General features: G+C 38.3%; 1 protein-coding gene across 2 annotated transcripts in view; it reads left to right on the top strand.

Moving 5' to 3' along the window:
• The window catches only part of LOC124291799 (voltage-dependent calcium channel gamma-5 subunit-like), a 44784-nt gene that overhangs the window by 16393 nt on the left and 9351 nt on the right, over positions 1–19040 (top strand). For both annotated transcript variants that reach the window (XM_046728870.1, XM_046728869.1), the window contains exon 4: positions 17291–17425. In XM_046728870.1, coding sequence (XP_046584826.1) covers positions 17291–17425 — 135 coding nt within the window. The remainder of the gene's footprint in view (positions 1–17290; positions 17426–19040) is intronic.

Raw genomic sequence — 19040 nt, 5'->3', positions numbered from 1 at the left:
CAATGCCATGTAAAGACTCGTTCCTTCTTCAATCTGGGTTTATGTTGAACACGGGCATGAAAGAACTCACAAACAAGAACCTATTTGCAAGCAGAAAACGTTGGAGAAGGCTGGAATCAATTGAAGTCGTACTATGATATGACTCCATTATCGCATTACGTGAGGACAGATGCTATATTTAGTTCGGCTTCGCCTACAAGGGATATCCTGGACTGAATGCGCCAATAATTAGTGTCTGGAAAAGATAAAATACATTACGTTTTACAGACAAAGGTCTATTGGTATTCAGAGCCACGGTAATCCTTGACAGGTGATAATACATGTATGTGAGAACGAGCCGAAGAGGCTTGTGGCGAAAGCATCTTTTCAGAATGCTTGATCGTTCACACTTGTTTGTCGAACTATATGGCGCCACGTTTCTTTTTATTCTTGCAGGCTTTCCTTGGTCTTAAAAACGAAATATCCTGGAGTTTATTTGCAGAATTTGTTTTCGTATCCTAACTATCACACATAGTGAATAAAAAAGAACATAATGTGAGCTTTTGCGATACGGAAACCGATGAGAGTAAACACATTATATCATTCTTCAAGTGATGGATGTTAAGTCATGTTGCCATATTTCAATCACTCGAGTAACGTAAGGAAACGCACAGAAATATATTTCCTGATAGAACTTTCCAATATATCAAAGAGGACCAAATGAATTGCAGCATGCTTGTTTCCATGAACACAACGCATAGTAAAATCTCATATATGAGTGAGCCTCCCAATATGTAATATTGTGGCAAACGAAGTGCAGCCATGTTTGTCCCCATAACCACTTAGTCCTCGGAAAATCTCTATCACAATGTTCTTGGGGCATTAAGCAATATGTTTCTGAGCAAATAGTGATCAATCGATATTTGGCGTTTAGTAACAGTAATTCCTGCTTGGCTTCCAATTCCCTCATGTATCGGGTCACAAGTAAAGCTTATCGGGAAGTTTTAAGGCATCGGTATTACTAAGATCCTTACTAGAGGTTAACGTGTGTATACATGGACGTATTAATAACCAATAAACCGGTATCAGTCTTTTTGTTGAATGTGGAGTAATTTAATCGTGAAGATACTAGTTTTCGACTCTCATGTGCCATTTTAATTTGGATTCGTGAGATTTGTCCAGTACCATCAAGTCAAACCCATTAATATTTGATATCTAATATACATTGTAATTAGATATCTATAATTATGAGCGACCATCTGGTGACCGAGTCGCAGTGTTATTTTCACTGTTCATTGTAGACGAACAGTTGGTCTCAGGACCAAGTACATGCGTGTTTGTTCTTCCACTCTTGTCAGTGATTTAGCTAAACATAGTTCAACATGACACACACTGACGGTAACTGAAATGTGTAACGACAAATGAATTTGGGAGATTTGAACTCAAGGGAAAACGTTTCACTGTGGAAGCTTTCTGTGGGAACACTTGATCAAAGCTGAATATATACAGTATGGGTGTAGGTGGGATGGGGTCAGGGATCACAGGCATCCAGTGCACATCTATCCGTGTAGATCCCGGGTTAGAATTGGTCTTCAGTAACCCATGCTTGTCGTAAGAAGTGACTAATGGCATTGGGTAGTCAGGCTCGCTAGCCCAGTTGTGTAGATCGATGATCTTGTTGGTGATCACTGGATTGTCTGGTCCAGACTCGATTATTTGCAGACTACTGACATATAGCTGAAATATTGTTGAAACACAAAGTTAACAAACAAACAAACAAAACAAACTGCACATCTTTATGTCAATCCACATCACGCCTCAGTATCAGAAGAGGAAGTTACACACGATTGAGACAGTAGTTCTTAGTCATGTACATACTTCAACATTCCCAACACGTAACCTTTTAACACGTTTGTACTGAAAAAACGTTTCTGAGCTTAAAAGCAACCATTACTTCCGTCCTCAGTTGGAGGATAACACATATCTTCAAAATAGAAATAAACGGAGTGAGGAAAAAGAAAACTTTTAAGCAGCTTTGATCGTCTAATTGTACTACGTGATCTTCTTTTGGAACCTCTCAATTGTAAAAATGGTGTCTTTCACAATTTACGCTGGTGATATTTCTATTTTGCCTTTGTTTAGTTCAACGGATAAAGATGTCGAACAGAGTGTTTTAAGGGCACTGGTTAACGTGGGAAAGAGAACAAGAAAGTCATGATGAGTCCTGATGCACTGAAAGTATAACTACTACAGTTCCTCTTCCGCCTCAAAAGACTTAACTAAGAACATTAGCTGTCTCCGTAGAAACTATTGATTAAAAAGTGAAACGGAGATCATAGTGAATGCATAATAAAACGGAACATGATCAAAGCTAACTACATCACAATTATAAGTTCCTTCGTCAGCACAGAGCGAATTTTATGTTGAGACAATTCAGTTTTCAATAGGTTTCTAGGGACAATACAGGGCAATATAAGATAATTTCCGGTGGTATAGGTTGTTGCATTAATGCCTAGCCAAGGTGATGTTTGTGCCTTGTTGAAATGTCATATTTAGCAGCTGAAGCGTATTGTGTTATTTCAGACATTTTTTCCAGTGTTATGGTACAGCCGGGAGATAAAACGTAGAACATGAGCTCACATGGTAAGGCGAGAAACTTTTCTTTAAGGCATCTTGAAGAAATTAACATCATCTATCTTCATCATGTCGTTCCAGCGAACAGATTGAACAATTCCTACATCCCAAATACCCCAAAACTGATAAAACATTATCAACCATTAAAACCATATTTGCTTTGATAAAAAATGTCATGACATGACCATGTTGCATTAATAGTTCATATATCATCATTCATGAAAGGAAATGCTCAAGAATTATACACACATATATAGCGTGCGTTATGAAGAGCATATTAACAGTGTATTAAGCACTTCACTTAGTACCTGTTGATGTATAAATGACATCGTAATGTATTATGCTCCAGCTATTCTGAAGCCGAATATATGCATTTATTCCACCATGGCTTCACTGCCAGAACGTAAACGCCAAATGACGTACTTTATCATCTAGGATATCAGACATCATTGCTCAAGGATATTTGACTGTATTTCTAATTAGTGTAATGAGCCCTTATAGGATTACTAAGTGATATAGTATTCACAATATGTAAATATATGAGTTGTGGGTTTTTCTCCCGACGAGAAGTGTTTCTGTGTCAGTCAATAGATAAAGGCATTGCCTCCATGACTCTGTTTCCCGTGTTCCTCCGAGTGACGCCTGATGCCTGCAAACCAAAGAGGCCAGTCTGGTGCGCGATGAAAATTAAGTTTATATGATTAATTATTATCTCCCTCGGGTCAAGTCAAGTCGGATTCTCACTTGATAGACTGATATAAAACACTTGAATACTTTTGGAGAAAAACACTACCGTGAGTGGAAAGGCATTAACTCAATTTACTGAATGTCTGATAATGGTGTATTCTCCGTTGTACTCGTGTTGATGAAAATGTGGTAATGAAAACAATTCCTAGGAAAACTGTTGCCTTGATCCACTGTTACCTGGATTATTAATTACGTTTGAATCATCACAAAATGACATATACAATTGTATAGGATATCATAATTGTATAGCAAGTAACCCCTGAAGAACAGGGTTATAATTAATCTTCAGTAAACCATGCTTGTCGTAAGAGGCGACTAAGGGGATCGGGTGGTCAGGCTCGCTGACTTTGTTGACACACGTCATCGTATCCCAATTGTTTAGATTAATGCTTATGCTGTTGATTACTGGATCGTTTGGTCCAGACTCGATTATTTACATACCTCCGCCATATAACTGGAATATAGCTGTGTGCGGCGTAAAACAAAACTCAGCTCACTCACTCACACATCGTATGAGAGAGGTGAGATCTGGTGCTGGATGAGGTAGACACAGGCATCATGCGTCGAATTAGTGAACTTAAATTCCTTTCAATGGATAATCAAAAACATTTTATTTCAAACACAGGTGTTGCTTTCCTATGTTTAATTCGAAATATTCATCGTGATAATGTACAGACGATATATGTTAAAATAAGATTTAAATGTTTACGTCGAAGTCACATTTCTTTTGCATGGCTTATACAACTTGATCTTTATACATTCATTAGCGCAGGATGGAATGCTGGGTCAACATCTCCGTACAACCCACGTATCAGGCTTAAGTTTAGTTAATGCTCTCTGCGTAGATTGCTGTGCTTCCAAGGACGAGAGGAAACTATTTCAAGAATCACCATTAACCACACTTGTTCAAAAAGTACACAGACGAGAATGGCCGAGAATGATAAACGTGAGAAGCGCACATTGCTATCAGACATGGAGGAGAGCATGTATCATTAAATTGATCTTTCGGATCGAATCATATTTTATTTTACTGACTTTCTGTGTAGAAATTGCTTTCCGAGAGCATAAAATATCACAAAAGTTGTATCTAATCACTTATGGGCTTACGAAAGCCCATTTGGCCCCAAAGCGGTTGTGCTTTCAACTAACAGTGTATGCCAATATAACATACAAAGATAACTGAGGTAACGAAGGATGTTCGAAACTCTGAACTAACAAATATTCGGATAAGGATCGCGCGGTTATCACGTTTGTAGCCTTCAAAGACGTGAGTAGGTTATGATCACTTTTAGTCTAACAGGAAATGTTCATGTAGAAAGTTCCCGACTGCTATCAAATATTAACCCGTGAAGATCCGGTTTAGAATTGGTCTTCAGTAACCCAAGTCATAAGAGGCGACTAACGGGATCGGGTGGTCAGGATCGCTGAATTGGTTGACACATATCATGTGTCTGGCATATTGCGCGTGCATTACGTGCAAAAAAACATTCTGCATGCACTTTTCATGAATCGTTTTCATTTTTTATGACAAACACAGTTTGGGATGCGTTTGCGCTCAATACACAACAATCACGACATGATTAAAGGGATTCAAATCTAGGAATTGTCCTACTGACGATTGCTCTCAAAATATATCGAAATGAACTGCTGAAAACACCAATACGTTTCCATTTTTGAAAATTGCAATGTGAAAATGGCATAGGACAGACTAAACAATCAGTCACGTTAAGTATGTGTGGTGGTGCATCCATGCATAACATAAATTAAAGTAAAATTTTGTAAGATGCAATGTCTGCCTGTGTTTGATATACACACCGGTGGTACATGTAGACGTGGGTTAACTATAGGTACATGTGAATGATTTTTATGAATTAGCCAGCGCCTATATAGTGCACAGTGTTCAGTACACACAAACGCATCCTCCCCCCACCCACCCCCGGCACACACACACGAACACGTGCACACACATACCCATACGTGCACATTCGCACGCACATACACGAACAAGCCGAACGCACACGCATACATACGCCACAACAGAGACATACTCAGTCACATGGACACACACCAAACACATCATTTCCATCTGACAGAGATTCGTTGGTGACTCCTGAAGGTGGAGCAAAATAACCGGAATAATGACCAGCGTCCTCAGAAATATATCTTGCACGCGCCCACACGCACGCACGAACACAGGCAAACCACAGACACATACAGCCCACACACATATTCCAAGGCCGTACCCGTTATGATTATATATATATATATATATATATATGCATGTAAACCATGACTATCCATAGTAAATGACGTCATAAAGTGAGGGTTTCTATAATGTCACGTGCGCCCTCAATATCCTTCATGCTGATAATATATACAATAATATAAAAACCTATAATATTGAAGGAGTATAAACAAATAAAGCCAACAGAATATTGACATGAAATATTAATTTAATATCAACAAAACCTATTTCTGTAAGTTTTATGACTTTGTTCCTGCAGACATTGAATTAACTCAGTCCTTGTCCATTTGATCTCTCCTAAAGGGTTTACATGAATGTGTGGTTCTAGAGTGAGCTATGTATATCTTCCAGGACTCAAGGATGATGTGTCGTTTTATATCGGTTGAAAAAACGAATAGACCTCAGAGAAATATCAATGCCATGTAAAGACTCGTTCCTTCTTCAATCTGGGTTTATGTTGAACACGGGCATGAAAGAACTCACAAACAAGAACCTATTTGCAAGCAGAAAACGTTGGAGAAGGCTGGAATCAATTGAAGTCGTACTATGATATGACTCCATTATCGCATTACGTGAGGACAGATGCTATATTTAGTTCGGCTTCGCCTTCCCGGGATTTCCTGGACTGAATGCGCCAATAATTAGTGTCTGGAAAAGATAAAATACATTACGTTTTACAGACAAAGGTCTATTGGTATTCAGAGCCACGGTAATCCTTGACAGGTGATAATACATTTATGTGAGAACGAGCCGAAGAGGCTTGTGGCGAAAGCATCATTTCAAAATGCTTGATCGTTTACACTTGTTTGTCGAACTATATGGCGCCACGTTTCTTTTTATTCTTGAAGGCTTTCCTTGGTCTTAAAAACGAAATATCCTGGAGTTTATTTGCAGAATTTATTTTCGTATCCTAACTATCACACATAACGAATAAAAAAGAACATAATGTGAGCTTTTGCGATACGGAAACCGATGAGAGTAAACACATTATATCATTTTTCAAGTGATGGATGTTAAGTCATGTTGCCACATTTCAATCACTCGAGTAACGTAAGGAAACGCACAGAAATATATTGCCTGATAGAACTTTCCAATATATCAAAGAGGACCAAATGAATTGCAGCATGCTTGTTTCCATGAACACAACGCATAGTAAAATCTCATATATGAGTGAGCCTCCCAATATGTAATATTGTGGCAAACGAAGTGCAGCCATGTTTGTCCCCATAACCACTTACTCCTCGGAAAATCTCTATCACAATGTTCTTGGGGCATTAAGCAATATGTTTCTGAGCAAATAGTGATCAATCGATATTTGGCGTTTAGTAACAGTAATTCCTGCTTCCAATTCCCTCATGTATCGGGTCACAAGTAAAGCTTATCGGGATGTTTTAAGGCATCGGTATTACTAAGATCCTTACTAGAGGTTAACGTGTGTATACATGGACGTATTAATAACCAATAAACCGGTATCAGTCTTTTTTGTTGAATGTGGAGTAATTTAATCGTGAAGATACTAATTTTCGACTCTCATGTGCCATTTTAATTTGGATTCGTGAGATTTGTCCAGTACCATCAAGTCAAACCCATTAATATTTGATATCTAATATACATTGTAATTAGATATCTATAATTATGAGCGACCATCTGGTGACCGAGTCGCAGTGTTATTTTCACTGTTCATTGTAGACGAACAGTTGGTCTCAGGACCAAGTACATGCGTGTTTGTTCTTCCACTCTTGTCAGTGATTTAGCTAAACATAGTTCAACATGACACACACTGACGGTGACTGAAATGTGTAACGACAAATGAATTTGGGAGATTTGAACTCAAGAGAAAACGTTTCACTGTGGAAGCTTTCTGTGGGAACACTTGATCAAAGCTGAATATATACAGTATGGGTGTAGGTGGGATGGGGTCAGGGATCACAGGAATCCAGTGCACATCTATCCGTGTAGATCCCGGGTTAGAATTGGTCTTCAGTAACCCATGCTTGTCGTAAGAAGTGACTAATGGCATTGGGTAGTCAGGCTCGCTAGCCCAGTTGTGTAGATCGATGATCTTGTTGGTGATCACTGGATTGTCTGGTCCAGACTCGATTATTTACAGACAACTGACATATAGCTGAAATATTGTTGAAACACAAAGTTAACAAACAAACAAACAAAACAAACTGCACATCTTTATGTCAATCCACATCACGCCTCAGTATCAGGAGAGGAAGTTACACACGATTGAGACAGTAGTTCTTAGTCATGTACATACTTCAACATTCCCAACACGTAACCTTTTAACACGTTTGTACTGAAAAAACGTTTCTGAGCTTAAAAGCAACCATTACTTTCGTCCTCAGTTGGAGTACAACACATATCTTCAAAATAGAAATAAACGGAGTGAGGAAAAAGAAAACTTTTAAGCAGCTTTGATCGTCTAATTGTACTACGTGATCTTCTTTTGGAACCTCTCAATTGTAAAAATGGTGTCTTTCACAATTTACGCTGGTGAGATTTCTATTTTGCCTTAGTTTAATGGAACGGATAAAGATGTCAATATAAGGGCAATATAAGATAATTTCCGGTGGTATAGGTTGTTGCATTAATGCCTAACCAAGGTGATGTTTGTGCCTTGTTGAAAATGTCATATTTAGCAGCTGAAGCGTATTGTGTTATTTCAGACATTTTTTCCAGTGTTATGCTACAGCCGGGAGATAAAATGTAGAACATGAGCTCACATGGTAAGGCGAGAAACTTTTCTTTAAGGCATCTTGAAAAAATTAACATCATCTATCTTCATCATGTCGTTCCAGCGAACAGATTGAACAATTCCTACATCCCAAATACCCCAAAACTGATAAAACATTATCAACCATTAAAACCATATTTGCTTTGATAAAAAATTTCATGACGTTACCATGTTGCACTAATAGTTCATATATCATCATTCATGAAAGGAAATGCAATAGCAGTATACATACATATATAACGTGCGTTATGAAGAGCCCATTTACAGTGTATTAAGCACTTCACTTACTACCTGTTGATGTATAAATGACATCGTAATGTATTATGCTCCAGCTATTCTGAAGCCGAATATATGCATTTATTCCACCATGGCTTCACTGCCAGAACGTAAACGCCAAATGACGTACTCTATCATCTAGGATATCAGACATCATTGCTCAAGGATATTTGACTGTATTTCTAATTAGTGTAATGAGCCCTTGTAGGATTACTAAGTGATATAGTATTCACAATATGTAAATATATGAGTTGTGGGTTTTTTCTCCCTAACCAGACGCGTTTCTGTGTCAGTCAATAGACGTAGGCGTTGCCTCCATGACTCTGTTTCCCGTGTTCCTCCGAGTGACGCCTGATGCCTGCAAACCAAAGAGGCCAGTCTGGTGCGCGATGAAAATTAAGTTTATATGATTAATTATTATCTCCCTCGGGTCAAGTCAAGCCGGATTATTACTTGACAGACTAATATAAAACACTTGGATACTTTTGGAGAAAAACACTACCGTGAGTGGAAAGGCATTAACTCAATTTACTGAATGTCTGATAATGGTGTATTCTCCGTTGTACTCGTGTTGATGAATATGTGGTAATGAAAACAATTCCTAGGAAAACTGTTGCCTTGATCCACTGTTACCTGGATTATTAATTACGTTTGAATCATCACAAAATGCCATATACAATTGTATAGGATATCATAATTGTATAGCAAGTAACCCCTGAAGAACAGGGTTAGAATTAATCTTCAGTAAACCATGCTTGTCGTAAGAGGCGACTAACGGGATCGGGTGGTCAGGCTCCCTGACTTTGTTGACACACGTCATCGCATCCCATTGCGTACATTAATGCTACTGCTGTTGATTACTGGATAGTTTAGTCCAGACTCGATTATTTACATACCTCCGCCATATAACTGGAATATTGCTGTGTGCGGCGTAAAACAAAACTCACTCACTCATGGTATGAGAGAGGTAGGATCCGGTGCTGGATGACACAGGCATCATGCGTCCAATTACTGAATGTCTGGTAATGGTGTATTCTCCGTTGTATTCGTGTTCATGAATATGTGGTAATGTACGTATACACATACACAACATACAAAAACAGTTCTTCAATAAACCGTTACGGGACCACTGTTACCTGGGTCCCGATCTACAAAACGTTCGTATCGCTGCGACATCCGCAAGCCTATGGTAAACTATAGAGTTACGACAGGCCGTAACGTTACGAACACTTTGTGGATTGCGACCAAGGATGTACAGTACGTCTTTGAACATCATGGTATAAGAGAGGTGGGAGCTGGTGCTGGATGAGGTAGACACAGGCATCATGCGTCGAATTAGTGAACTTAAATTCCTTTCAATGGTTAATCAAAACATATTATATCAAATAAAGGTTTCACATTTGCTTCTTTTCTATGTTTACTTCTAGATATTCATCATTATTATGTACGGACCACACATGTTTAAATAAGAAACAGTTCTACATTTTTGTTTATAAGTCGAAATCACATTTCTTTTGCATAGCTTATACAGCTTGATCTTCATACATTCATTAGCGCAGGATGGAATGCTTGGTCAACATCTCTTTACAACCCACGTATCAGGCTTAAGTTTAGTTAATGCTCTCTGCGTAGATTGCTGTGCTTCCAAGGACGAGAGGAAACTATTTCAAGAATCACCATTAACCACACTTGTTCAAAAAGTACACAGACGAGAATATCTGACAATGATAAACGTGAGAAGCGCACATTGCTATCAGACATGGAGGAGAGCATGTATCATTAAATTCGTCTTTCGGATCGAATCATGTTATATTTTACTGTTTTTCTGTGTAGAAATTGCTTTCCGAAAACATAAAATATCACAAAAGTTGTATCTAATCACTTACGGGCTTACGAAAGCCCATTTGGCCCCAAAGCGGTTGTGCTTTCAACTAATAGTGTATGCTAATATAACATACAAAGATAACTGAGGTAACGAAGGATGTTCGAAACTCTGAACTGACTAATATTCGGATAAGGATCGCGCGGTTATCACGTTTGTAGCCTCCAAAGAAGTGGTTAGGAGAGGGTCACTTTTAGGCAACTGTTCACGAATACTTTCACATATTAACCAGTCAAGATCCGGGTTTGATTTGGTCTTCAGTAACAAATGTTTGTCGTAAGAGGCGACAAACGGGATCGGGTGGTCATGCTCGCTGAATTGGTTGACACATGTCATCGTATCCCAATAGCGTAGATTAATGTTCATTCTGTTGGTCACTGTATTGTGTTACGGTTTAGAAATTAACCTGACGAAAGTCTCGTTGGTCCCCTTTATACCAGCAAAATAAGACACAAACTAGTTTATAATATTCGATCATATATTAACAAACAATCAAGGTTACAATGAATGATTCCTAATACAATACAATTGGAGCACAAATCTAAAATATTGGGTCACAAATCTAAAATATGAACTCACTAAAATCTTGATATTTCGGGTAAACAGATGTATTGATTGAAGATTGTTGACAGCTGTTGGAAGTTTAATGTAGACGAGTGGTAGGTCTCTTGAGTGGTGAAACGTTGACGTTTGCAGACAAATGATCGTAAATCCAAAGTAGGAGTCCCATATCTCGACAACCATCCCTTATATATCTATTATACAGTTCTGGGTGCCGTTGTACAAAGTGATCTTAGCGCTAAGGTGACCGTAACTTCCATACCTAAACGTAGACTTAAGGAAGTCTTAGCGCTAAAGTTTTGTACAACGGCACCCTGGAGAACTCTAGCGGAAGCCAGGCCACACTGCGACCATTTAGATCATACTACGACCATTTAGAAATTTCTCACAGCTTCCACAGCATCCGCCGGAAGCAAAACAACAACAAAGAGGAGGAACATCTCAAACCCACTCTTAGCATTTCAAGAATTACTTGTTTTGGCACTGACTGTCCTACAGGTGCTAAGGACATAATAAAAGGCGAAAGATTTTCTGTAAACGTAGTCCAAACTATGCCGTTGTTTGAATACACTGAGTCTAGTTCACAATCACATAAACGCATCTGATAACATCCGAAAGGACATCGGAACATGGTGCTTACTGTAGAACTTGTGATTTCGGCCAAATAGGCCCTTTTATTATATCCTGTGCTTTCCTCTTTAAAGCCAAAAAAAGCAAACAAAAACAGAAAAAAACAGAAAAAAAGGAAAAACAACAACAGAAAAACAACCATTTGAATACAGGTTTCTCATGCACCAACTCACTGATCACTGTATATAAACTATAGATGATTGACAGTAGTTGTATTTGTAAGCGTGAAGCAAGAACCAAATATGATATACGCTTTTCTCCTCGAGCCATATATGAGTATGAACGCCAGATCATCATCGTGTGATTTCAGTTGTTTTGATTTGTAATAGCGACAAAATGTTCATTGCCACGCTCTTAAAAGAACATCTGTATCTGCATACCATGTTGTTTTTGGTACCACAAGAAAAGCTTTGTGCATGGAACACCTAAAGGTATTTGTCGGGTTCTGATGAGTTTACCTTGTTGTTAACTGTTGACGTTCGAGTGATTTCTCAGAGAGCGGAAAGCCATGCAGCAGCATCACCAAGGCGAAATTTGAGCAAAGTTGGTTACCGACCCGACTGACTTGCTGGAATTGTTCATCTAACCAAACAACATCACATTCCAGAAAATGGATTTTTCCTCTCTTGAGCCCGCGGGTTACTTGTCGAATCTAGGGCCTATTACTCCGAGTTAGCTGCTGACACTTTGGTAAAGTTGAACAGGGCACAACTTGGCTTGCAGCTATCGGGACCATAAACTAATAACACAAGAGTGAAGTCTTCACTGCTTCCTGCAGGCTAGCGGTATACTTGTTATGACGAAAATACACTTCTACACAACAGTTAGCTGTCTAAACTGACGTCTTTTCATAAATACATTCCAAATCTTCCGTCATTACCTAATCTATAGCGTGGAGATATATTAGAAATCTTACCAGTACGCTATAGCCAATGCATGAACACATTATACGGATCCTACTGGGTAATTTACATGACGAAGAACTAAATCAGCTACCGCAGTATTTCAGTCATGCTTTAAATGTCTCTATACGGGGCAGTTTTTCTTTGTTCTGGTACATTATGTAGGAGAATTCTCCCCTTCAATAATGTGATATTACTTTCTATATATTTGGTGGATGGGGTATTTGCGTGCGAATCACGTTTTCTTTGTCTTTATCTTTATGTTCATCAGATGAATGTGCTTTGATCACCAAGATGTTCCACGTTCCATGTCATTGTTGATGGTTATTTGAGATGAGATATTGTCTTCCTCCCATACGCATGGTCACTTGAAACCCTTTTATAATTTTCTGTAGGAGAACAATTAGTAATGCATTGTACGATCCTCAACTTACATTTAAGCAAATCTCCTGCATAATTTATAACATATTTCTTACTAAACAAGATATCTGATGAAACAGTTACATTTCATTGAACATTACAATGAAGAGAAGATTAACCATAGACCAATAAGAAGAATTTCACAATTTGTGAAGTATAAGTATTACAATCTGTGCTGTATTAACCTCATTTAATCGAAAATAGCTCACAATTTTGTTCCATGTGGCGAAAGTAGGTAGAAATTGGACACTAAAGCTAATCAGACACCTGGCACTTTATTGCTAAAAGCAGCTAGGTCCTAGCTCTTTGTCATCTGATATCTGGTTCGTAGCGTTACAGAGCAAGATATAGCGTGGTGTGAATACGCTGGCAAAGTGCTGAACGTGCTATAAGATTACTTGCCGGTACGTACTTGTATTCATTTACGATATACAAGTTCCTGATCGTTTAAACATTGCAAAACGTTCCAATAATGTGAGGGTTTGGTTTTATGCTGGATTCAGTAGTATTCCACGAACATCACAGCAATGGCATCAGAGATGAACCCCCCCCCCCCCTCTCTCTCTCTCTCTCTTTCTCTCTCTCTCACACACACACACACATGGCTAACCATTGGGGTATGAGAGTTAGAATGAATCATGTTAGATGCTTAGATTCGTGGCCTAAATTTTGGTCAGTGAGACCACTCGTTAGTTTCAACGACCTGCAGCTTGTAAATGGTCTTGCCTTTCCATACTGCGACCTATAGATATAGCTGACAAACACTACTACTCCTTTCACTTGCTTTAATTGATCGGGTTGTAATACGTATTGTCTTGGTTGACATCGTGGCGTTGTGGTAGCCTAGTGGTTAAAGCGTTGGCTCGTCACGCCGAAGACTCGGGTTCGATTCCCCACATGGGTACTATGTGTGAAGCCCATTTCTGATGTCCCTCGTTGTGATATTGTGGGAATATTGCTAAAAGGGGCGTAAAACTAAACTCACTCGCTCACGCAAACAATTCCAATCACAAGTATAATTGGTTTATATATTAACACCAGAACAATCTCAGAGTTTATAGAGTTTAGGTGTGTGTTGCTATGTTCACACTTTCAATTGCATCACGACGTGAACTGTTAATGTGGAAGGGAAATAGAAAAAACGCATATCATTACAAACAATTCAAAACGTCAAAACATATATATTATTAGTATTAAATATCTGTGTGGACACAAGAAGTTATGCATGGCGAAAGACATTTCACATGAATCACAAAACGATTCCTTCTTCCTGTCTAGACAGTGACTTGATAGTATTTTCCCTGCAGTAGACCACAGCCTTTAATCTATTGATTATTTACGATATGACATGTAATCGATTTATGTTTACTCTGGGTGGTATATTTGTTGGCGATGATGCATTATTCGCTCCAGTTGACTGACATTCTCTTAGTCTGACTTGTCTGAGCATGAAGTGAACATGTCTCCCATCATTCCTTAGACTGACGGACTATAAATTCACTCTGGTGCCTTCGTAAGCCCAAGGGACTTCAATTTGGCAATGATGTGTTTGATCCTTGAGACTAAATATCCATTACTTATCACGAAAGTAGCTTTGCGGAACCAGAATCTATTCTCAGTGCGATGGCACTAATAGGAAATGGAAATAATTCTAATATCATTTGTAAACATTTCAGTTATATCAAAGCTACTAATGAGATACTGCACATGCATAGCTATCATTTATTAATAACGTAGACTGTATCAATATTACAAATGAATTTTCTCTTAAAGCTATACGTTCAGGATTATGTTTTAAACCATGTAAATTTTGATAAAAAAACCATGGAATTGTGGATATGAAACCTTTATCATGCTGAATAGCTTACAAGACAATAAATTCAAAACGAATTTGTTTTATTAGATGAAATTCTCAAGTGACATGTATCAAACTTTCTTCAAGCAATCTTTAAACAGTAATCAGATAATACCTTTTTTAAAAATTTAGTGACATATATTGCGAAATTTGCAGTTGTGGGATCACATATTTGTCTAAGTATTGGGGAGTATTTGGTTATATTGTATGCCATAATCATTTTTCGCGGATTATATCCAGAAGGAACACCATTTAATAATGAGTCGTTCTGTAATATTTTTCATGACGTTGGCGCTGTATTTTGGAAAATACGGAGAAATGGGATGTTATGAATCATATTAAACTGAATATGTCCCGTTGTTTAGGAAATTGACATGCTATACATGTATATAACGACTGAATTTTACTTAAAATATCTATTTCGCAACATATAAACCAACAAAACCGTTTACATAATATCATCACTTTCTTGTTGATCGACCGTCAAAGACAAGCAATGCTATTTTGCTCCAATGGTTGCGAGTCAACGACCAAGAAATTGTAGCCTGCTCAGCTGCTAGTTAGGTAATGTTATTTCATGGGTACGTAAAAAACCCATGATTTTTTGCTTTATGACAATCTATTTTGAACTTTTCAAATGGCGACAACAGTCGAACACAGGTAATTAAAGATCTTGTTACAGTGCCTTGACCAAAGCATATATTTCATATACGAGTGGAAAATAGAAGTAATATATTCTCACGAAACTAATGCCAGTGTTTTGTCGTAAAAATATAAGCCCTCGCATAATGGAGCTTTTAAACTGAAAGTTGTTGATTTCTTTATACTTTGATGCCTGAAACATAAGTTTCAGTAAGATGTTACTGATACGTCAGTATGATGTTAGTTATTGATACCGGAATCCTTGAAGTGACAGCGGAATCCACGTAGTCCTTTATTCAGTATTGGATGAAGGACCTTTACATCAAGACGTCGACATTAACGAGGCAACGCTAGCATAAACTTAAAAAGTACAAACTAGTTCACCTAATGTCCATCGGTACAGGGCAAAAAGAATGGTATCTGAAAGCCTATTTTATTCATACCGCCTAAAAAATAGGGTCGGCACCAGAATTCAAGGGTCGGTCGGGTAAAAGGAACCACAACAGGCCTTAAGAGAAATGGTTGACTGCAAAGCTAATGCCTACGAAGAGCAATTATATCTTCAAGTGGCAATTAGGCAATGAAGTATCCATAGAGTCCTTATATTTCATTCGATGCTACTATTTAGCAAAGGTACTGGTACCTTTATTTATCAGTTCGAAATTAATTACTCAGTTTTAATTTGAGTAAACACCATGTTATCAATGAACATTGAGTGTACGTGTGAACACCTCACTACGGCACTGCCTTGTAATCAGATAGACATAATTTACCCATCTGTGAATGTTATGGAAGAGATATTGCTGTAAAATAGTGACGTACATGCATTTAAGTCTGTGTGTGCTAGCTCGTACTCGTCCGACCCAATGACAGTTTATGGTGCTAGCCCACTATGAAATACGTAATTTTACATGGATATGTTACAGTAAATGTGTCAAACCAGGAAATGTGTAAATTTCCTGGAATATGTATTTGTGCGCTCAGAACCTTTTGCCCATGGTTGATGTACAAACTGACAAAGAAATTGGACTGCGTCAAGCTGTGCAACAAGAATCAATATGTAGTGGTTAAGGATACACTAAGTGCAATTGTGCGCAAAGTGCTAATTATAAGCAGTGCAAAACCATCAAATGGAGATGTTACAAAGCAGGACTTAAGTGTAATAGCCGTTGTCATTCAAGCTTGAATTGCCACAATAAACTGATGTCCTTTAAATCGAACTGTATTATTTGAGATAGCAAAAAGTCACATCAGGAAATGTGTAAACAAATCAGGCCCTCAAATCAGGAAATGTGTAGGGATATTTAGGAAATGTGTACATTAACTGAGTGAATCAGGAAATGTACACATTTCCTAAATTTCAAGGAAATTTACACATTTCCTGATTTGACACATTTACTGTAACATATGCACTCCTAACCACAGTATAATGGCTCCGTGCCACGCGTCCCCTTGATGCCAACCATCTGTAGGGGAACAACACATTCCAAACGTTCTTTGATTGTCTCAGCCAGGAATCGAACCACTCAAGGCTCAACGTTACTGCTGTAGTGTTGAACAAGTTTTATAATAGATAAGAAACATTGTCCTGCGTCTATTGATAAACCACGTATCACTTACACTAGTCACATGTAACAATATTGAAACCAAATGCAACCTATGTTCTTGTGATACTTTTGATATATTCTAATATGAACCCCGCCATATAGCGGGAATATTGCTGAGTGCGGCGTAAAACTAAACTCACTCACTCTAATATGAACCCACGTTTCAGGTGCCTACCGTATATCAACGCCCTGCCCTGTCGTCGCGCTGATATTAGGATTCACTGCCATCATATTCCACGTCACGGGGACAATCAGGAGGAACTCCAAAACATTAGTAGCTGGTGTGCTGTACATACTGTCAGGTAAGATGTTCTCACTGATTCAGTGTTGCTTTACAACTTTGACACAGTGGCGTGTCAGTTATCGAAACTGGACAAGAAAATCGGTCGCAGACAAATGATCAGCACCGTCCCGAATCATTACACATTAGTCTCCCTTGGCCTCACCAGGAAGCGCAGACATTGACGAGGTCCGATTACAATCCTCTGTTTACCAGCTCAATACCCGTGGTGAAAGTATTCTGTTGTAAATTTCATGTGTCAAACGCAACTTTTGTCACTTAGAATTCTGTACATACGTAATGCGTGTAGTATTTACTATCTTACTATGTAAATGTATATTCAAATATTGATTGTCACAAGGATTCGCACAGACAATGTGACACGCGTCAATTTACCGAGAGCTTATTACTGTTACATTTCTATAGCAACGTGTATCTTTGGTTCACGAAAAAAAGAAGATAATTTCGTTTTTCATCCACATCCATTTTGGTACATCATTACCGTTTAATAAAGATATATTGTAGTTTTAAAACAATGCCCGTCAGCGAACAGGGAAAAATGACCCCTGGAATAAGGTGACTAAGAGATGCAATATGGTTCTGGACACAGTTCGGAAATGAACGGATATCCAAGCTGAGACTAGTAATCCCATTTCATTCTGGAGTGAATTAGCTTAAGGACAAACAATCCGGCCTCCGTGACAAAGGTCGGAATCTCAATGTGAATTGTTCCGAGTTAATCCCCGGGTTTTACAGCGAGACAGGTGACTGCTTTAGACTTAATTAATGGTGTGGAAGTCGTCCCTCTCCTTCATTACGTGCATAAATTGAATTAGTATGTAATACGACATTGATATCACCGATGCATTTGTTTATAATCTGTAATTGTTTTGCCCGGCGGTAATATATGTATACAGATGCTTGTATGAATGTAGAAACCAAAGAACAGTTTTGTCCTGCATTGCACAGAGTGAGTGAGTGAGTGAGTTTGGTTTTACGCCGCTTTTAGCAATATTCTAGGAATATCACGGTGGGGACATCAGAAATGGTCTTTATGAGGAGAATCGAACCCGGGCCTTCAGCGTGACGAGCGAAGGCTTTAACCACTAGGCTACCCCACCGCACCTGCTCTGCACATATAATTTGAAGGTGATGTCGAACTTTAGTTCCTTGCTGCATAGACAACATATGGTGTTTTATGCATTGAAATACATAAAGTACAACATTATGAATTTACGTACTTCATATGATATTTATCTAGTTAAGAATATGTTTATATAAGTAAAATATATCAAAGTAGGTTAAGAAATGATAGTGAATAGTCCTATTTCAAACTGAATCATGAACAGGTATTTATGAATCCCTTTTAAACTTGATACAAACTGTTCACCAAAATGTGAGCCTATCCTTCCCTGGGGCACACATCTCTAACACATGGAGAGGCGGAACACTGTATGTTAGCTAACCTTGACCACTTCAAGTCTAAACTGTAGCCGGTGCTTTACGTGACTATATGTCTCTGTACATAAACTGCAACAAACTGGTATATAAGAAAAAATACCTTAAATTTACAGTTAGAAATGGGTTTCGAATGTCCTAGACCAAACTGAACAGGCTAGGATTGCCAAATACACAGA

The sequence above is a fragment of the Haliotis rubra genome, unplaced genomic scaffold, assembly GCF_003918875.1.
Source record: "Haliotis rubra isolate DU_JTF1 unplaced genomic scaffold, ASM391887v1 Scf5, whole genome shotgun sequence".
NCBI classification, from domain to species: Eukaryota; Metazoa; Mollusca; class Gastropoda; order Lepetellida; family Haliotidae; genus Haliotis; species Haliotis rubra.
This window is presented reverse-complemented; position numbering and strand designations above follow the sequence as displayed.